This window comes from Calonectris borealis, chromosome 7 (genome assembly GCF_964195595.1).
Source record: "Calonectris borealis chromosome 7, bCalBor7.hap1.2, whole genome shotgun sequence".
Lineage (NCBI taxonomy): Eukaryota > Metazoa > Chordata > Aves > Procellariiformes > Procellariidae > Calonectris > Calonectris borealis.
In genome coordinates, this window is record NC_134318.1 from 17,849,442 (window position 1) to 17,871,733 (window position 22,292).

The following is a 22,292-nucleotide window of genomic DNA, read 5'->3' on the forward strand; positions in this document are numbered from 1 at the left end:
TTTTTTTAAATTTTAGAAGAAAGAACATGGTTCTTTATTGGAAGTAACTTTGTACCTATGACTTTTGTCACTGTGGTAGCTTCTCAGGCGGAGGTCTTTGCAATTGTGACTGCAAACTTGCCTTGCCTTTCAGGCAACTTGTAAGTTCATGAGTAAGCAAGGAACCTACTCACGCAAACTAACTTGCAACACAGATCGGGCCTTTCTGTTAGCATGGGGTCTGACTGAATTGGAGTTATTCTTCTGTCAACTCACTGATGAAAACTTCCATGACTTGCTTCATTTTTGAACAGGATTCTGCAACCAAAAATATAGGATTTTTTAAATTCGTGTTGACTTCTTTAGTGAAGTTGTATTGTCCTTTTGAGGAGTTCTCTGACTGCCAATTATTTATCCCTTGGTCAGGTACGACTGGGAAAGCATCATCTCCACCACCTGTAATAGACACAAGACAAATGAGTGAGAAGCTGGAGACGATACTATATCAGCTCCGACAGGTAACTCGTGAGAGGGATGAGCTGCGCAAGCGACTCGCACTTTCATCTCCTGGATCAACTTTTGATGACTGCAGGTAAAAATAAAGGAAATGTAACATTTTAATTTAGTCCTCAGTAGTGTTTTCAAGTGTCTTGACTCCTGCTTGCCAGTAAAGCAGCAAGGATATTGCAATGTATATATGTTGCTTGTAACCTACCTGCATCCTGGTGATGCCTGGTAACCACATCTAGGTTTCTGAGCTGCCTGTTGAATGCCTATTCCCACTTTCTCCAGCAATTTTGCTGTGGGAATGAGGGGAGTGGGGCTCATCTCTATGTTGAGAGAAGAAAGCAAACAAGTTGTTTAGGCTTCCTGGGCAGAGAAAGAGACAGTGGCTGAAGCATTTGCTGTTTTGAAAGCAAGAGAGAAGAAAGGGAAATAACTCTGAATACTTGGCTGGAGGACAGAAATTGAGAAAGGAAAAAAAATCTCAGCTATTCCTGTGCTTCTGCAAAGAGAGAGAGGTTTGGACTTCTCTTGAGGGGAGCAAGTGTTTTCTAGGAGATACGCTTCCTGGTATACATATATTGAGGGACTGTGTAGCATTAACATGTTGAGAGTAAGGAACTCTCCTCCACTGAGAAGTTATGGGTGCTGCCAAATTAAAATAACATGTGTTCAAAGTCAGTTAATGGCCAGCAGCCTTATGCAGCTCATTCTAATTTGACGGTTGATAAGTTATGAGAAAGATAGTACTTGGGGAGTGTGTAGGTTAATTGTAGATAAGGGTTTTATTGGGTAGGAAACAGAATTGGTTTATTTTACAGTGTTAAAGATCTGCTAATGTTTATAAATGCGACTTCGGGCACACTGAGCCAGGTACTTTTTGCCTGCAGGAAGCACATGTAAGAGAAATTTTTTGAACCTTGGAAAAAATTGTCTGTCACTGAACCTGAAATAAGAGCAAAGAACAGATTTTCTGGGAGGTGTTGCCATGATGCATAACTTCTCTGAACTTTAATGTTTTATTTGTTGTGGTTTGTAACTGTTACTTCATCGGCTCTATCTGTACGTGGTCAGGTAGTTAAACTTTTTGTCCTTATGGGATAAGGTCAAGATTTGAACCAGTGAACTGGAATTGAGAGAATCTGGGCATTTTATTCACTCCTTAGCTACCCATCTTAATGCCCCCTTCCTCCCCCCATGAGTTCTGAGGGCTGCTTTAAGAGCATTGTGTTTTATCTAAGAGTCTCCAAGTGTTGTGGGGACGGGAGAGGAAAAGGTTGTCAAATGTCAACACCTTTTGCATAGCTTCCAGTTACTTATTTATACATAGGGATTTCTCATTTGAAGTCACTAGAGCTCAGGCATTGAGGATTTTATAGCTTACAGTAATGTTCTCCATAATCCAGGATGCTATTAATAAAGTTCTGATGAGCTGTCCTCTAGATTGCCCTAGTTTTTGCTCTTTAATTGTCAAATCAATCTCCTGCTGCCACTGCAGGATTTGTATGTTGTGGAAAATAGGAATGTTTACAGCTTAAAGAGCAACTCATCAGAATAAACATTGCATTTGGGCAGTGTGTGTTAGATGGAGGATGCTGCCTTCCAAACAATTAAATATTTGAAGAGTTGGAAACGAATGAAGATTATCAGTTGACATTTTTTTCCTTCAGTATAAAAGCAACTACTCCTCCCATCCACATGCACATTTATGGTTTTTGAAAGCTTGCTGGTAGTTTTTTTACTTTGTTTTGCGTTCTTTCCTCATACAAAACTAATCTTCAGCTTTCCAGGAGTCAAAGCCCAGACATTGCAAACTGTTATGCTGAAGTGTGAAAGCTGAAAGATCATTATTTAGAAGATGACTTTTACGACCCAAAAAGGGTTTTTGCTTTCCTGGCTGTGTATGCTGCTTTAACCATGGCTGTACCAAATACAGGTGCTGTAGAGGCATATCTTGACACATCACGATGGCGTGCTTCAAAACAGTTGCAGCTTGCGACACATTCGTAGGCTGGGCTGCGCTGGCTGTGAAGGCTGGCAGTTGCAAAACCGAGAGCTGTTTTCCAAAGCAAGCGTTGACTAAGTCTAGAGCAGTGGAAGAGGAGCCACAGAAGTGGATTGTGATGTGCTGAATCAGATGAACATGTGTCGTCCTGCTGGACAGCAGTAGGATTGCTCATGCTGTGCTTGTGTCACTTGACAGTGACTGTATGTGTGCTCGTGTTGTGGTGATTAAGCAAAGATTTGACCAGATAATTTAGTGTGCTCAAGGTGTATTTTATAGACTTAAACTTGCTATTCTTGCTACTTATGTAGTAGTAGAAGAGAACTGCAATACAAATAAAACCTCTGAAAACTGCCTTTGAGAAGAGATTGTTTTATGTGTAATCTGTAATTGTTGTTGTTGGAATTGCAATAGTGAATGAAAACATTTTCAAGTTGTTGGGTAGGCATTGCCCACAAAGTTGGATCTGCCGTTGGCATTAGCTTTTACGTCAGCATCAGATACATGTAAATGTCCGTCTCACTGTGGCCTTGATTTATGCTCAGGGTAATTCCACTGGAATACAAAGGATTTTTAGAGTTGTTACATGAATATCAGAAAAACGCTTGGACCTTTGACACTAGCATTTTAAATCTTGTTAACGTTTGAACCAATGCTTCCAAAATAGTAACTGACACCTCTCCTTTATTGAAATCACAGTTTTCTATATTTTGTGAGGCATTTTAACATAAAACTGTGGTGGTCTTACTTCAACAAGAGTCAACAACTACATGTGCATTCATTTGAATCGACTGCTTTGTTGCAACAGTTTTGATTTTTGACTTCTGACCAATATTCATCCTGTGCATATCCCTGGTTTTCTTGCTAAGACATAAACCCTTGGAACAGCACTGTGGAACATATGGCCTTGGCTATCCAGGTGTTTTTTATTTCATGTAGATGAGCTAGAATGCAGGATGGTACTGGTGGCATTGTTGCTCCTTCCTAATTGTGTAGGTACACTATAACTTCTGTAGTTACCTACATGGTAGCCATATGTTTATAGGATTTGTGTTACTTCAGCAATATATGAAATACACATGATCGATGTTAGATTTGTAGAACAAGTTCTCACCATAGCTTTGAGACTGACCTAATAGTTCTCCTTTAGTGAAAATTCATACAGTGAAATATTTTGCACGAACATGAATTTATGATTACAAGCTTAGCAGGAACATGTGTTAGTGGGTCTCAGTAAACTTAACGCTTCAACTGAGAGTTAAACTGTGTTTCAATTAATGTTGTCATTTTAATGACTCAGGTGGACAGATGGTGTCTACTTTCAATAATTTCACCCTAAAGTCTAATTTAAATCAATACTTGGGTTTTTAGTGATTCTGTCAAGGGTGTGAACATTTCAAGTTGGGTTTTACTTATGCTAACTAGGGTTGTATTTTAAAAGAATAATACTGCAGTAGTTGCGGCAATATGTTTATAACACTGTATGAATAACGTACTACTTCTTTTGGCACCCCTAAATAGTGAATTTAAAAAAACCCTAAAAGACATCCCTGTAGATGTGACTTGGATATTTCGTTACTTTATATGAATTTGGCTTTTGCTAAAGTCTGCCAGTCAAGGAAGGGTTTTTTGGTTTTGTTTTCCCCAGGAGCACTTCTCCGGAGAAAGGAGAAAAAAGAATTACAATTGAAGGCTTTACTACTCAGTAACCCAGATGCAACTGGGTTGCTAAATGTGTGTCATACACACATTCCCTAAAAGTCTGTGAATTATATGTGGCTGGCTTTTTTTTTTTTTTTTTTTAAACAGCTCTTACCACTGCAGCAGTGTGAAACCATTTTCATTTCGATTCAATTGCCAGCTGCATTTCAGTTCCAGAATCCATGTTGCTGTTTTTGTATGAAGCAAAGAGAATTCTGGTGGCTTTTCAGGCTGCGCTTACAGCGAAGCCGTTTGGGAGAGGGTGAGGTGGGAGGGAGAAAGGGTGTTCTGTGCAGCAACAGAGCAAATCTGATAGAGAATGAACAGAGTCAAATTAGAAAGCAAATGTTTTCTTTTTGTGGTTTGGTGTGGGTTTTTTTTTTCCATTGCCTGTGGAGTTATAAGAGACTCAGGAGATGACACAGGGACAGCTGTCAGAAGCTTCATTTTGAAACTAGAAAATTCAATGGTGCAAAACTTTTGTGACTGTGTACAGGAGGAACAGTTCAATTGAGAGTCTCTTTTAGAAGTTTGGTGCTTCAAAACAAAAAGGCATAATCCTGCTAATTGAGTTTCTAGCATGATTTAAGATTTTTCTAATAAATAAATAAAGGTATCGTGCAGTGACCACATGTTCTAGACATAATCTGTGTCGGTGAACTGTTTGACAAGGTAGATCATTTTAGAAAATTTCTCCTCTCTCAATCATCCTGATATACTAAAAAAAAATTCAGTCAAAAATTTTCTTTTGCTTGACTTTGGCTTTCACTTTGTTCAGCTTAATGAAAATTGCTTATTGGAGATTATATTGTATTGGAGATTCCTAATAATTATTTGAACAAAATTTGGATTATCTTATGGAAATGTGAGGTAGATTCTGACACATTTTCTCATTCATTTATAGTAGTTTAAAAGAACATGGTAACACTCAATCAGCTATGTAATTCAGCAGAATGACTTGGTCAAATGAGTTAAACTCCATGCTCGATTAGTCAAACGGGTCAAATTCTGCCAGCGCAGATGCGTGCGTTTGGTGTCCCATTGAAATTCTTTCTCTCAACCCTAATGCTGATTTCCCTAGGGAGCTGTAGACAAGGTCCTCCAGCCGCTGCCCAGATGAGAAGTTTTTCCTAGCCCAGGTCTCCGTGCAGCCCCCACTTGCCTTTGACAGCCTCTTTTCAGCCCCACTCTCATGGCAGCTCTGTGCTTTTTCTTTGAGAGTTTTGACATGGTAGCACAGGACAGCCGAGCGTACTGTGATTGACTTGTTCTTGCATCAAGTGGCAGTTCTGCTCTGTGATACGACTGCTCAGAAGAGAGGTACGTGCACACTCGGGGCTATTTTTGGCTGTGTTAGTGTTAGACAATTATCTCATTATAAGATGTTACGCCTCAGTATAAAACTAATAGAGGTTAAAGTCAGTGAGTTTTTATTTGTGGTTGCATCTTAATGTGAAGTGGTCAGTATTTAAATTAAAGCATAATATAACCTAAGCATCAACAGTTGTGTGATACTATTTATTTATTGGATAGTAACTTCCCAGACTTCTCATTCTTTTTAGTAGCTGATGTTCGAGTTCATATTCTTTTTCCATGCTAGGCCTAGTCCGAAACCAAATCATGATTATGAAAGACTGAAGATTCAGTGCATGAAGGCCATGTCAGATCTACAGTCTCTGCAGAATCAACACACCAAGACACTAAAAAGGTGTGAAGAAGCAGCAAAAGAGGCAGACTTCTATCAGTAAGTATTAGTAAAGCTGTATGAGGTAAGAGTTTACAGTCTGTGCTAGATCATAAAGTATTAGAACACAGTAATCAAATAAATTTTTTTTATTCTGTTTTTCCAATTTAATTGTAAGATTAATGTTTGCATGCATCAGATAAAACATTTCTGGCCTGTTTGAAATGTTAAAGTATGGATTGCTTTTATTTTGAAGAATTTGAGATGGAAATCCCTGATGTCTTAATGGGACACTGACAAGGAAAGCATAGTTACTGACTTGCATTTACAATCCAATAGTCTTACGGTCAGGCTGGAGAGCAGAGTATAATTTGAGAGAATGTAGTTGGTTACTGTTTTTTTTAATAGGTTGTGATAGCTCTCACGCTGACTTTTTTAAGTTTTAACATGGGTTTAGACCAATTGTAAGCTTTATGAAAATGCAATAAAATAGGGAGAAGTTGCTGAATATTTCTAGCATGTATTGATGCAAGTAGGAACATGTTTTCTTCACTTGAAAGGAAGACAGCTCAGAAGTAGAAATGCAGATAAATTCTTGGTTTGAAGTTTATTTCACTTAAATCTACACTATAAAATCTGACTAGTATTTAATGACAGCATTTGTTTTCATTGGGGGCTGCTGGTTCTTACATAGCACTTTCACCCACAACTCTTCAAGCCTTTAAAGATAAGCATCGTTTCCTTATGTTCTTCTTCCAAAACCTGAAAATAGTATTAAAGATTGTCGACAGGTACAGATGTAGCAAGTTGTGTGGCTTCTTTATAGAGAGCTTTATTCCTAGTTTCATTTGAGGATCTTCAAGTACTTAAATTTGCTAGGGAATTCTGTGTAAAGCATTAGTGTTCTGTACATTGTAGATGGATTTTTTCAGAGCTGAATTACCTATGTCCATCCAATGCTGACATGAAACACTTGTGTTCTTTATCCTAAAAAATTAGTGTTTTGCTTACCTTATTTAGGAGTTCTGTAGTCCCTGAAACCATACTGTGTTGCACTCTGTTTATTTCAGTATTTTCATGATAGTATAAAAGGATTTCCCCTCTCATGTGATGAGAAAAACTCTGAGTTTTAAAAGATAGAGTGGTTGATTGAAATACTCAAGTATACCAACAATATAGCCATATTCCTCAGAGACCAAGAATTTAGGCTTCTGAAAAATGATGCATGTATACAAGTACAAGCTTTCGCATTTACACTTGCTATAGACTAAGATTAACTGTTCAGAAGAAAGTATAGCATGTTTTCGTTGATGCAGAGGTAATTCTTTTTATTATAAGAAGTAATTTACTTGGATTTGAATAATTCAGTTTCCTACTTAAAAATTCAGGGAGGCTGAAACTCACTGTTGGAGTTTAGGTGCCCAAAACATGACAACTCATGTTGAAATCCATGCATGCAATTCCTGTTCATCCTATTAGTAATTCTCAGGGTAAAGAAAGGAATCGAGTAGAATACGCTATTCAAATGTTATTTTCTCCTGCAGTAATTCTTAGAACTCCATGCTTTAAAAAAAAAAAAAATAAGTTACTATTCCAAAGAATTTATAATTTCCAACAAAATCTGAATAACAGATAACAGATTAATAACCTACATGTAAGGATTATGTGTATTTAATTGTGTGAATATAATTTGTCAAAGGCAGTTTTTTAGCAGGTTGTCCTAATTTTAAGGAAGACTTTTTTTAAATGCTTTGGGTCATTCTGTGCAGGAAATGTTGGTATTTCACTTCATAAGGAAGGAATACAAAAGTATCTTAAAATGTAAATTGATTCTGTACATTGTTATGTTATATGTGCTTTTCTTATAAATATGGACTTTAAACACTTTACCAGTAGGTGTGAGAGTTCAGTTTGAATCATTCTGTTTCAACAACAAAAATACTTGTCCGTATCCAGATGTCACTCTCTATATGATCTGTGGTAGTAAAATACATTCAATTCTTTTTTTTTGCTCTTTTTCAGCAGTGATCTGGGCTAATTTTGGACTGCTGCCTTGAATTATAATCTGAATGATAGCCTCATCATGTGGCTCTCAGTTGTTTAATTTTTAAGTGAGAGTGTATTTCTTTCAATAATTATGCCTTGCGTAATGAAGTTTGGAGTAACTGCGATAGCGTTTTGCCTGCTTGAATGTAGTTGAAACATACATAGTGTGTTTTTGTTGGTTGTTGGGGTTTTTTGTTTGGGTGTTTTTTTGTTTGTTTTTAAAACAATAGCAAACAAGGAGTTTTTTATAGTTTTCATCTGTATTTTGGTTAGCTGCTGCTCAGCTGAGGGGCCCAAGAGAAAGTGGAGGTGATTAGTGGGATAATTCCTATTATCTCCAGGATCATCTTATGCTCACATTACACCATTTCTGTTTGTCTATCTGCTTTTAAAAAGGCTATGAAATGGCATTGATGGGTGGCATAAATCCACCATCTCTTCTGATGCTGTTTAAGAGTACTGTGTACTTTCATGTATTTTCATATTTATGTGTTTGTTTCTGATTTTTTTTTTTTTTCCTGGTGCTTGGAATACTCAGTGCAGAACTGAGTTAGTTTGACCTGCTTTCTTGGTAGGAAACTCATGCTTGAAATGAATTAGCCCAGGACTTTGTCCTAGCAAGTTGGCCTCTAAGAGCATTTTTTGTGTGCCATGACAGCACATTGCACAGTCGGCTGCTGAGTGACCAGTCACAGCTGAAGGAAGACATGGATACCTTGAAGAGGAAAAACACACAGTTGGTGCGAGAACATAATCATCTCCAGCAGTCATGTGAGGAAATGAAGAGACTTCACGATGAGGATCAGAAAGAGATAACGGACCTGCGCAGCCAGCAGCAGCAGGTAAGCTACAGCTTGTAGTGTAATTGCTAGAAGAGATCATGAATTGCTTCTTTGATAAAAAAGTCAGTAAAACCGAATGTGCAGCGTTGCTGCCTTTTATGTCTTACTCATTCTAAAACATCCACCTTACATTTTATAGCACTAGGGGAGAAAATGAGATTTTGGATACTAATTATTTTCTGTGTTTAGCTGGAAAAAAGAATGAAGGATATAGAATATTAGGTGGTATTAAGAAATTTTGATGCAGAGATGAAAAAAATGTACATGAGGAAGATTCTGTATGCATGGTATTTTTTTTAAATGGGTGGAGAGGCATCAAAATCCTAGCTTGAAGTTGCAAAGTGATTAAAAAGATGACTATTTTCCTAGGGTATTTTATGGGACAGGGCTAGCTTTAAACTTGCATGCCATGTTTGTTTTTTGGAAAGTATCACAATAAAAAATGAGTGACAGATACGGGGTTTTTGTGGGTGTTTTTTTGGTTGGGTTTTTTTTTTTTAATTATTCTAGTGACACTGTAATGGTTTGGGGAATGATTGAGCTAAGTTTCGTTATTTAAGTTTGCAGATGCTATTCAGTTAGAACAAAGCTACAGGTTGATTAATGTTTTTGAACTTAAAAAAAGACAAGCGTTTCAGGAAAAGGTGGACATTTCAGAGCTGTATATAACAGGCTGTCTCTAGGACAACAGTCTGAAGAAAGAAAAGTAAGAGTAATAGTAAGGAGCACTTGTCATATCAGGTCTCCTGTTCACCTATGGAAAAGTCTGATCATTTAGTTAGAATAGTTACAGTAACATGTGGAATGGTTAAACAGAGTACCTTGGTTAACTGTGTGTAGGCTGATTCACAGGGCAAATGTGCAAGTCAAACATTAGGCTTCAGAAGCAAAACCTATGCAAACAAAAATAATTATTTGCTAGGGTAGGAGGGGCAAAGGTCAAAGCAAGCTGGATGTGCTGAATGGCGCTTTAGGAGGTGCTTGAGGGCTGGTGCAAAGAGGAGTGAAGATTTGTATTTCCTTTTGATCCCTTCCTCTGATGTTTTCTTGAGAGTTCTGCTGGGACGTGGTTTAGTGGCTTGGTTCAGAAGATGGCTGATGTCCTGTGTAGCAGAAATGGTTTGCTATGTAAACCTGGGCAAATCGCTTAATTGTTCTGTGCCTCAGTTTCCCAGTCTGCCAAGCAGGGATGTAAAACCTCCAAGAGAAGGCTATTGTATTTTGAGGTACTGTCCTGAAGTTTGAAATTATCTGGCAGCACAGGAGACTGAAGTATCATTGTCAGTATTTATTTAAAGAAATTCAGTCTCGTGTCAACATCACGATTAAACCTTTGAAGAAAACTATGTATGTGACTCTCGATGAGAAAGTTGTGTAACTCCCTTTCTCAGCATGTCAGAGTGAATCATGGTGTCTTGAAGGGGCGCCAAGAGTCTTATCTTGTCTGTGTCATTTCTCATCTGAATTAGTCTAACGCTATTTATGTTGATGCCGCTGTTGTTTCGTCGTCAGGCCGTAGCAAAACACAACGTCTCGGTGGCCTCAGAGAGCAAAAACTTTTGATCGGGTTACTCTTCGTGTGGGATTGTCATGGATTTGCTGTGTAGCAGCTGACCGCATATGAGGTCTGCTGCTCGCATATGAGGTTTCTCGTTGCCATGGCTGTCTTCCTCAGTCCAGCTGGGACTATTTACTTTTTCTCAGACTGGGATTTTGAATGGGAGACCTTCCTTATTACGCTGCTTCCTGTTTATGGTGTTTCTCCCTTCCTTCATCAAATCTCTGTTAGCAAGCTTATGCTGAATTCCATCCAATTTCTAGTATTCATCCTTCTTTTCTTTAATTACTTAGTGTGTTTTCAGCAAAAAGTCATTCCATATATGCTTTAGACAGTGAGAAGTGATTTGTTTCTGTTTGGATTCTCAAATACTTTGTTCTCAAACCTGTTCTCAGAATGCTTTGGGAAGTAGTCTTCAGGAAAATGGCTCTCTTGAGCGGGTTTAAATCAACATGTATTTACACTTTCATATGCTTACGGTTTATCACATGTTTAGCGTATCTGAAATGGTTCACTGAAGCACGCTAGCTAGTCATGAGTCCAACTCTTTGCAGGTTATGCTAGTGAATCCACTGAGGATAGGGATGTATGTGGAAATAGCCGTGCCAATGAGACTCTCACCAAAGTGCAGCCTTGTTCCAGGACTGCTTTATGAACAGTAACTCCCTGCTTTTACATATCTTGGTTAGTTAAAGGATACCAGTGTCAGGCTGAAGAACTTTGTCTCTCTTATCCTGCCTGTGTAGAGAAGTGGTTTCCTGACAGTGACGGTGGTTATCCGCTACCTGTGGGCAGTGAGTATCAGGCAAAGAGCGGGCAGTTTCTTTCGGCCTCCTTCCCTTTTGGTCTGCAGGCATCCAGGTTCTGCCATGTTCGGGAACTGGTCCTTACTCTGAACATGAGACACAAAAGAAGACGAGGAGCCAATTTGTGCATATATGGTAGTAGCTATGTGTTTGGTTTCAACTTTTTGTAGACCTCATGTTTTCTGTCCTTTTTTTCCTTCTAATTTTTTAATACTTTTTTATTTTGAGATAGTTAGGGACATACCTTTGTAGCCTAATGTTAAGATTATATAAATTCCTGACACGTCTCTATATAGAGCATTTCTGTTTCTTCCCACTGCTTCATCAAGGCCAAATTTCAATTTAAAAGGCAAAAACAGAAAAAATGAGCATAACATTTAAAAAAAAAAAGGGTGGGGAGGGAGGTAAGGCCTCATTTCAGGCACCTTTTTTTGCCTTTTGAGACGGAAGAAGGGCTAGATTTGCTGACGCTCATTAGGGGATTTCTGTTGTTGTTGCTGGTCATTTATCATCAACGTTGCTATTTACAACAAGATTCTTATGTCAATGGAAATTAATTTGAAACTTAAGATTCAGGTCAGACTTTATTCATGTTTAAATGGATTTTTCTCTTCCTGTTCATATTTTATGGATAGCTTTTGAAACACAAACCTCTGTGGGTAGTTCTCAGATGAAATATTGTATGAATATTAAAATATATGCCTATGTGTATAACATATTTAGGGTAGATTTTTATTCTCTTGAAGTTTCAAATTATTTAATTTGTTCATGGAGCATACAGGCAACCTGTCATGAATGCCACCTCGTGGTCATTTCCTAAATTACAGCTGTCATCCTGGTCATCAAATAATGATTACCTCTTGCTAAAACTACAAAGTACTTCAAAAACAACATGAGTTTAATAACTGTTGGTAGCGGTTACCGTTAGAGAGAGATTTTCATAAACTTGTGCACTCTAAGTTGTGATAAAGCAGATTTTTTTTCCCAGTTAAGATTAAGCAGATATAGTAATGCTTAGAGTAATAGTAATGCTTAGAAGAGGCTCAGTGTTTCCTTAGTCATTAAAAAGAATGATTATTAAAATTGGTTAATATATTTTTGTCCTAATATTGTTTCTTATATATATTTTAAATCAAATTTATTGGACTGATTAAAAACTGAGTTTATTAATACAGTTTCCGGCATTTTTTTAGGTTATGAAGCAAAATGGGTCATCAGAGATATTAAATAAACTTTATGATACAGCAATGGACAAGCTAGAGGGTGTGAAGAAGGATTACGATGCCCTAAGGAAACGGTACAATGAGAAGATCGCAAGTCACAATACAGATCTGAGCCGCCTAGAACAGGCTGAGGAGGAGAACAGACGTCTTCAGAAACAGATTGACATGTTAATGAAGCAAAGGGACACAGCAATACATTTTCAGCAGCAATATTCAACTTCTCTTAGAAGGTATAATCAGATACACTGTGAAAGCAGTAACAATTCTAATGTAGCATCTTATTTTCTCTGTGGTAGAATCACAAATACTTTTCTAGCTTTTTTTTCTAAAATTTTTCTCTAGTGTATGTTATCTTGGTGTGATGAGTAAGCATGCGTTTCTATATAAGATTTTCTGGAAGGTCCTAGAAGGTGTGATGGGGATATTTGTTTGGAGAAATGGTGCTTTTTCTTGAGAAAAGGATTTCCCAGTTAGGGTTTTGGAATTGTATAAGGAATTTTAACCATTGTTTAGCTCATGTAAGAAAGGGATAGTCTGCCTTTCAAGCTATGTTTATTCTTAGTTGTAGACACAGGAGTCAAATACAAAGTTTTGTTAAACCTCAGACTTAGTGTTCCAAACAAACTCCTCAATGGGTGGTGAGTCCATCAACATACATATCTTTATTTAAATATAAAAAACAAGTCAATAGGAGGATATAATTTCTAAAAGGTGTTTAGCAAATGAAGATGTTCTCAAGCATAAGTTAACTTTTCCTGATATTAGAATTGCAGACCGTGTGGGACTCTGAGACAGAGCTTCAGGAGTTCACTGGATGCAGTCTGGGAGTCTTGCTTCTCTGGGAAGGTGCTGCTGCTACAAGCAGCGCAAGTGCCAAAACAGAAGGGCACAGACACAGAAGGTCACACCACGCTTAGCCTCTCTCCGCTCCTCCTTGATACTAAGCCTACACAGATACCCATACGGGGGAGGAAGAATGCTAATATACATAAGGACTCCAAAGAGCGTACTGAGAATGTTTTCACTGACATAAGTTAGGGATAATACACAACTCCCACAGACTCATGGCAAAAAATGTTGTTTTCCACATTGATAGACTTTTAGTATTTAAAAAAGGTGAGACTGAGCATAGATAATAACGTACACATAATAGCATGTACATAGTTGTGATACATCTGATTAAGTTACAGGAGAATATGAGTAATAAGAGAATAAGTTATGTAACTTAGACTGCCATGGATTCCTGAAAGTGAGGGAAAGCCTAATATATACTACAAGAAACACTGCAACCATGCTGATAAATGCAGAAGCTCAACATATTTGTATTATGGCCTTGTAATTTAGGTCTCCTTCTTGAGGAAGGTGTGGTTTGATACTGAGCAGAGGTTGGTTTTAAGAATTGCATGAAAAATATTCATAGAATCATAGAATCATTAAGGTTGGAAAAGACCTCTAAGACCATCGAGTCCAACCATCAACCCAACACCACCATGCCCACTAAACCATGTCCCTAATGTTCCTGTGAACCAGTGATCCAGCTAAATTAATATAACTGAACTTCAGGAATTTTTGCCTTTTATTCGGTTGGCTTTGGGTCTGGACTTTTTTTACTTGTTTCTATTTATAGAAACCTTTATTTGTCTTATGTTTATACCCTTTCTTCATAACCAAAACCATATTTCTCTGGGTGACTGACCAAAAATTTTTAAAAAGCATTTTAGGTGAGTATAGTTTTCAGAATATAAGACTTAACAAACTTGTAGTTTGAGGATGAATGGGTCATAAATTGCAGCACTGTTTTTTTTTTTTTTTTATTAAGATCAGTTGAAAACACAATCAAAATAGATTTTAAAGAGAGCAGGAAGAGTAAGACTCCAGGTGGCCCAGGTCTCATTTTGAATGAATCTTCGGCCTTAAAAAATATCAGAGAAGTGTTCAGCCTTTTTTGTCTATAATGTTGTCACAATAATACACAGCATATGAATGCTACCAAGATGATTTAGGTGGTGAATAGTTTGCAGATTACAAATTAGCTATACCAGCTATTTAATCCCTACGTGCTAAACCTTACCCTACATGTGTGTGTGTCTGCATTTTGAATGTGGCCTATGGCACTTGGACAGATCTGCCCGTAGTTTGCAATTGCATTGAAGACAAAGCAGGTAGTCTTGGTAAGGGTTCTTTTCGGTATTGGTTGCTCCTTATAAACCTATGCTTACTGCTACTGACCCATCTAACCCTGCTACTTGCAATCCATTCACAACAGTTGTTAGAAATGGGCTTTCTCTACAGAAGGCATCTGTGAAAATGTGATCCAGCTGCCTGTATTTCCTCCTTAGGAGGCAATGCAAGGTCAAGCAGGACCAAGATGTTTCAGCTGGAACTTTGCTTTCAAGTTTTTATGCAGGTTTTTATCACTATTTAATATGAGTGTCCTTCTATGGCAGAGACTTTCCTTTCTGATGAATTCCCCGTGCTAGTATGCTTGTCGTGGTTTGGTTGTTTTTTGGTGGTTTTTTTTTCCCTTCCTTATTGATGACTTTTTTTTTTTTGTTTGGCAAACATTGCCTTAAGTCTTTTCTCCTCCCCTCTCTCCTGTATCTTCCCAGTGGTGTCCAAATAGTTTTCAAATGTACTGTGGGTTTTCTCATGGCAGTGAGGTTGTTTGGCATAGTCTCTATCTTAGATTTCTGATATATCCTTGTACTTCTTCTACAAGTATATTCTTCTTGCCTTCACGCTCACAGTTCTGAAAAGACAAAAGAAATTCAGATTTTAATATGTTAGGTCTTCTGTACTGCCAGCCCAATGATCTCTTAAACTGAAGAATTTCCCAAAAGGAGCAGGGTGATGGTTTTGAAATTACTGGCAGATGCCTCAGTAATGCTATGGCAATGCTTTGAATACACTGAGGCTTTCAAGGAAATACTTGAAATTGGGTTTACAGCTCTCTCTTGGGAAAGGTCAGGGAACATACTGGATTAGACAAGAAATTGCACTTTTAAACAGTGTGAGGGGGGCGGGTGTGAGAGAGAGAGAGAGAGAACAAAGTCTGCCAATGGTTTGTGGGCACCTGTCCATCAGGTTAGGTACAGTGTTTCCATCAATGGCATTTACTTGGGAGTTTTGGAAAAAACGTGCAAGGAAGTCTTAGTGTCCAGTTATGGTAAAACACTGCTCTCAGGAGAAGCTCCTTTTCAAACCTAATTGTGAACTTGCCTGTGGAATTATATTCCCACTTTTAAGAATACTTTGTCAATATAAACACAAAAGTTACTACTTTTAAATTAAACTTTCTGTCCTTTTTTTGATTGTGCCATACTTCAGTAGGTTATAGTGATAAACTGCATATGTTTTAGTCTGTGTTAAATTTTAAAAAAATTACTTTTAACAGTTTAAGATATTTTGCATTTCAGTTTTACTGGATGACCAACTGATGAAAACAAACAGTAATGTTTGAATTACCTGGTTTTAGTTCCATTGTCTGCATTTTTACTGTAAACCCACTTTTTTTTTTCTCCTCTAAATTGTCCGTTACCAACCTTGTGGTGTATTTGGGCACGTGGAAGTTGTTCTGTTTTTTCCAATTTCTGCATTTGTTTCCCCCCTTCCCCCATGCCTGGGAGTGTGTGTTGGGAGAAGGAATTAACTTCTAAGATGAGCAGAGCTCAACGCAATAAATAAGGTTAAACTTGTGCTATTAAATAATGGAAATGTTTTGCATTCCTTTTAGAATAATTTGATAGAAATTTACTTTTAATAATTAAACAAATTCCAAATTATTTCTAACAATTTTTATGTTTCAGTTCCTCAGTGAGGTTCTCTAATATTCCTAAAGGTTCGCTAATATACCTAAAGCAATAATTAGTCTAACTTCTATTTTGCAACACTGAGAGAATATTGTCTAAGATGTCCTCTGTGGTTGTGTTTTACGAATGCATACGTTTGGTTATCCAGCCAAATCCTTAATGTATGAAAAAGGAAAATGAGGAACAAGTATCTTATTGGCATTTCTGCTTGTTTTTAGATTTGAATCAGTACAGCAGGAACTAAGCAACACCACAGCACAAAACAAAGAGTTGCAGAGAGAGATGGAGCGATTACAGTCAGAGGTGACAAGGTTCAAAACAATGCAGCTGAAAGCAGCAAAGGATGCAGAAAAATACAAGGAAGAAAGGGATTCAGTTTTCAATGAATACCGCCTCATAATGAGTGAGAGAGATCAAGTAATTAAAGAGGTAGATAAGCTTCAAACAGAGCTGGAGCTCGCAGAGTCCAAACTGAAGAACACTTCTTCTGAGAAGCGAGTGGCTAGTGAAGAGATGGAAGCTTTAAGACAGGTACTAACCTATTGTTTCAATGGGGAAGGGAAATGAGTATACATTGTTGATGCTAGAATCAGAAATGTATGACCGATTAATGGAAAATAGGAATGCACTGCAAAGAAGAAATTCCATGCTGATGTTTTGCTATAGCAGTCCTTTTTACTATCAATTTATTAAGTCTGTCAGTTGAAATTTGTTATTCTCTTGACTTAATTCTGTTCTGCTGATTATAAATCCTTCCTTTACTGCATTAGTCTCTGTGCCTTTTCAAGTAATGCTTTCTGTAACAATATAGCTCTAAATATTCATTATTTTTAACTTCTAACCTCTACAGGAACCACTGGATACTGTCTACTGTGACTTAAGACGGTACATGATAAAGTAGTCTCAAATATTTATGCAAAGCCTGTGCTGACATGCATGTTCCTACTCATTTGCCCTCCTTCTGCCTTTAAGTTAAAGAGGATATTTTGAAGATTTTTCACTAGAACTCAGGCATGCCTTAAAGTGTGTGAAACCAGAACTTTGTATTTTTCAGCAATATGTTCTTGAAATGCTTATATCACAACCATGTTATAATGATGCTGTTAAGATTTCCAAAACAATTTACTGCTCGGTTTCATTTCAGCTGACATGCATTGACTTGACCCTTTGGTTTACAAATATTTAATTTAGCATGAAATAGATACAAGCAAACATATTCCATTGCCTATAAATCTCATTTTACTTTTTTCACAGCATTACATCTGAACAAATGCCCTTTATGAAAAATTAAGGTGTGGACTTTTTTAAATCACACCATTGTTGAGGGACATAATGTGGATTGTGACATACGGCATCAGAGTTTTTAAAAATAACTAACTTCTGGTTTTAAGAATTCATAGTTTTCAACCCTGTGTATTTGCCAGCTAAGTAATTTAGCTTCTAGGGTGCGTGAGGTTTTAATATGTGTTTCATACCTGTTCTACTTTCATCAAAGCAAATAAGCCGATAGAAATATCTGTTGTTGATTTCAGTGGAATCAGGGTAGCTAGTAAGGAATACTGATGAAAATAGCCACCATTATTCGTTCTGCTCCAATTTGTTATATCTGTCATTGTGGCACTATGAGTAATTTGCCAAAGTGCTTTAAGGGGCAGGTAATGAAAATTTTAGATACGTGGGTGTTCCCTCCTACCTAGATGACTTGAAGGGGTGTTTGAATAGGAACAGGAAAGAGCCCAGGACTGGTGAAGGAGATGCTGGCAGGGCACAGACATGCATTTTTCTTCACCCCCAGAACTGGCCCATCAGAAAGCAGAAATAATTGCTTCTCTAGTGTACTAAAAGGTGTGAAATAGCAGTACTGTGAGTTTTCTTTTTGTTCCTGTTTTCCTTTCCTGTAGCTATGACTCTGCAGTGTGTGAGCCAGGTATGTTCCTGTGTCACATAGTACTGGCTCGCTGCAGCTGCATTCAATGCATAAGGGATTTTCTAGTTCTGGCAAGGCAAACATTTGAAAGGTTGGAAAAAATTATTGATCAAGTGATACATTCACTTGAAATAGTATCCTGAAAAATGCCCCTACATAAGTGGGATTATCCTGTCACTGAATAGTTGGTCTGGTGCTTGCCAAAATGTAACTTCATGTTCTTCACTCTCCTTGTGATGTATAGCAGCTTTATGTGCCCTGTGACATAGTGCCCATTGACTGATTGAAACACCACTGAATCCGTTTAGGTAATTTTAAATGTAGTTTCTTCTGTGAAACTTGTGTTTGCTAGTGTAGCTTTTGCGTCCCAAAGAAATGCAAAAGCAACTGAAATGGAGAAGAGATTGATTGAGGTTGAAAAGGCATTATATCATGAGCAGTTACTGATGAGGTTAGTCAGTCAATTTCCTAGTTAGATATTTAAGCTTTATTGGTCACACATGCCCAAACATAATGGGTTAATGTATATCCAAAATGTAATAATTTTCTGGCATTTATAGATGATAGAAGAAGTCTCAGGATTTTGCACTATGGACAGTTTTGGATTAAGTTCTCCTGAGTTTGGCCACTCAAACCTAGGGATTAGATGTTATAGATTTCCCCCTCTACTTGCCCAGTGGTGTTTTTGTTTGGCATAATCTTTTGCTCCAGCAAATACTTAGAATGTCGTGTTTCATCTCAGTGGTAGTCAGCTTTCCCCTCTGTTTAATTAGACCTGTTGTATTCTATCTTGTATGAGGTTATTGCATTATATTCAGATGCGAGAAATTCCTTCAAACATAAGAATTCTTCACAAATTCAGAATCGTTCTTCAAACCAAACCACTCCAATGTTTCCAAACAGAAGCTGTTCTAATCAGCGCCCAATGGTACATTGCCCTGTGCTGTCACGTTGTAATTTTGTGCAAATGTCACAGGAAAAAGACAGAGGTGAAATTTTACTACTGACCACTGGAGGCAATGGCTGCTCTTATTCAGATAGTTTATATTGAGCATGCTGGAATAAACTGTGGCAATATGTATTTTTTCCAGTCACCTTAAAGTACTGCAAATTCCCGTTTAATAAAGGGCTTTCTGGGAACTTTCCCTCTGCCTTGATACTTGATGACTTTCGTCTCTGCTGCATGCTGGAAAAGACTTAATACTTTTGTGTAAGTTTTATACACACATTTGTATGCACATTTTATACAGACTATAGTTAAGCTGTGCAAAACGATGCTTCTGGTACTAAAGATGGGTCAGGGATTTCTCTCTTCAGAGGTACTGAGCAACGGAAGCTCTTACTGATGTTGAAAAAACTTGAGTGCTCTGGTAATTAAAGTTTACAGAGTGAGTCATTAATTTTAGTGCTTGTCTGTTACTCTACAGCAAAAATATCTATTTTAATACCATCGCAGAACTGTTTTAACAGCCTGACTAGCCTTAATTAGATGTCGTATCTCAAAAACAATTATGTTAGTACAGCAAAATGCAATTGTCATCCATGCTTTAAATACGCAATCTTATTCCTTGCAAATTGTAGAGGAAAACAGAATGGAAGTCAGCTTATGACATGGTGACTTTCTATCCTTAAGTATTTGGACCCTTTCCTTCTTTTGCTTTTCAGATGTCAGCTGTCTCTGGTAGTCTTCTGGAGATCAAATCATCAAAAGTTTCCAGCTAGGAGTGCCTATATGTAGAAGGACTTCTTTGTAGCCATTGGCTGAATGCTTCTAGAGAGCTGGATCATCTAAAAATTTAGTGGCATGAAATTCAGCTGTTTCAATGCCTCATTCTTCCAATAAGATGTCTAGTTTAAACATTTTAAAAGGACAGATTGTATTTTAGAGATACGTTTTACTCATCTTTTTTATTATCATGCATTTGAATTCCACGTTTAATAAGATGTATGTCATTCTGCTTTATGACATACTGTAGTTTTATCTTTGAATATTCTGTAGTTTGCACATTGGTATCTTACTGGCATGTGACTTTAATGTCCTTTTAAAACTTATGAGGAAGCTATAAGATACTTATGTAGCTGGGTTGTCTAAATTATTTCAGTCCTATAAAATCGAGGCAGTTGCTTAAAAATATTTGCAATGTATTCTTACCCTTTGCCATATTTAAAGCCTTTTTTTGAAACACTAAGTCTGACTGGTTAATAACCTTCCCTCATTTAGGTTCTTCAAAACTGTGAGTGCTCCCAGATTCTTGCTTACTTTTGACATAGCACTGTGCTAATGAGATGGTGTGATATCTTTAATATCACATTTAATATTATTTGCTAGTACTTACTTGTATGTAATGTGAGCACAGTCTGTTCTGCTCTCATTTTTCAGAACATTAGTGGTAAACTCTCTAGGCTTTTAAGGTGTCAGTGTGTATCCAGTTGGAAAGATGAACTATTTCCTTCTGTACTCAACCTACCGCAAACAATGGATCTTGTTTTAGGAGCTAAACTCAGCTCTAGTGGAAAGAGATCGAGCAATTTGTGAGAGGAATGAGTTGCTGGAAAAATACTGTCATGAAGTGAAGGACAAAGCTGAGGCCCAGAAGGAACTTGACCAAGCTTGCAAGGATATAGAGACAGTGAAGGAAGAAAGAGATGTTGCCAGGAAAGAGAGAACAGAAGCTATCATCCAGAGAGACCATCTACTAAGGGAATATTATCAAGCCCGTCAGGTATTGCAAGTCTTCACAGGTGACTTTTTCTTTCTTAGCTTCAAAGGGTCAGTAATTTTCAAGAGATTAGTTAAAGGTCTGGGCACATTGGGTGTCTTCCCCCTTTTCCCCAAGTCACTTTAAAATACCTACATATAAACGCGTGTATGTTCTTCAAGACATAGTGACAGAACTTCTTGTTCGAAAGAAGTACAGTCATGCTTCATATTAAGTTTCTGTTTGTAAAAATAAATGGCAAATAAAATATTGTGATCCAGCAGGTCCTAGGGAGTTTATTACCTGCTGGTAGGCTTGTTGTCATCTGTAACGTGTTGTTCGTGCCTGTGACCTGCTCAGGATGTTAGCTATTTCTAATACTTCATAAAGGAAGTTAATTGAAGTGTGATTGTAAATTTCCTATTCTGTGCATGTTCTTAGTATAAATATGCTATTCTGACAATTTATGTCTCTGTGTGGGTAGTAACGTTCTTACAATTCTGCACACTTAGTGTTGCTCTTGTCTTGTGTGCGATAGTAAACATCAATCCACACACAACTGTAAATGCTTACGTATAACGTAGTATGAAAATACATAGTATCACAACTTTTATGTTCATGAAATAACTAAGGAATTCAAAATTATTTAATATTAAACTAGATATTTTGGGTAGTTTCCATTAAACTTGTATTCTCTTTTCATTGAATACCAAGCCTTTACCAGTACAAAAAGTTTTTAGTCTTGCCTGTGACACTGATTTACCAATCCCGAATGAGTGTGTGCGGAAGTAGTTAAACTATGTTTTCAGTTGTACTGGAAATAAATCTTTCATTGTGTTTGGTTCTTCATGGCCAAACCGGTGGGATTTTGGAAACTTGTGCTTTTCTCAAGGAAGCCGAGTAAGCTTGGATGGACTTTGCTGTGACTTAGCAATGGACCCGCTCAGATGCTCACCTTTGGCAGATTTCAAATCGGAATTGACATTTCAAATATAAATGTCTTTTTGTTGATCTGAGTGGGTTTTTTGATTGTCTTTTTCTTCTTTCCAGTGGACTGGAAGAGGAGAAAGTGATCCTTGGAAATGAAAGAGACAATCAAAAGGCCAGACATGACTCTTCATAGCCTCTGTTTGGTCTTATTTGTTGCAATTTTTATTTTTTAACGTTGAGGAGAGAAAGTAAACCTGGCATTTAAGGTTCAGTGCTCTCTTCTTTTTGAATATAATTATAACTCATTTAGAGAAAAAAAGAGCCTTTAAAGTGTATTAATCATGACTTAGTAGTCTCTCTTTGATACGTATGCATTCAGGTCTTAAAAACATTCCTCCAAAGTTTAATCTTTAATCAAATGACAAGGCTAGTCAGATTCACTAGATTTATTTATATTCTTGAAATTAACCACACACAGTTGTTTGCAAGCCCATGGCCTTCAGTATTTGTGGTGGGCTGTACCATTGTAATTGGCTTGTGTTTATTGTGCTGCAAGCTTGCAGTATTCTCTGTGTATCT

The 22,292-nt window shown here is 37.4% G+C and overlaps 1 protein-coding gene across 1 annotated transcript in view; it reads left to right on the top strand.

Annotated features, from left to right (window-relative positions):
• Positions 1 to 22,292, top strand: part of DLG5 (discs large MAGUK scaffold protein 5) — a 115,213-nt gene that overhangs the window by 57,200 nt on the left and 35,721 nt on the right. The window contains exons 3-8 of the mRNA XM_075154385.1: positions 406 to 571; positions 5,790 to 5,933; positions 8,578 to 8,761; positions 12,319 to 12,578; positions 16,376 to 16,688; positions 20,577 to 20,807. Of these exons, the coding sequence (XP_075010486.1) occupies positions 406 to 571; positions 5,790 to 5,933; positions 8,578 to 8,761; positions 12,319 to 12,578; positions 16,376 to 16,688; positions 20,577 to 20,807 (1,298 nt within the window). The remainder of the gene's footprint in view (positions 1 to 405; positions 572 to 5,789; positions 5,934 to 8,577; positions 8,762 to 12,318; positions 12,579 to 16,375; positions 16,689 to 20,576; positions 20,808 to 22,292) is intronic.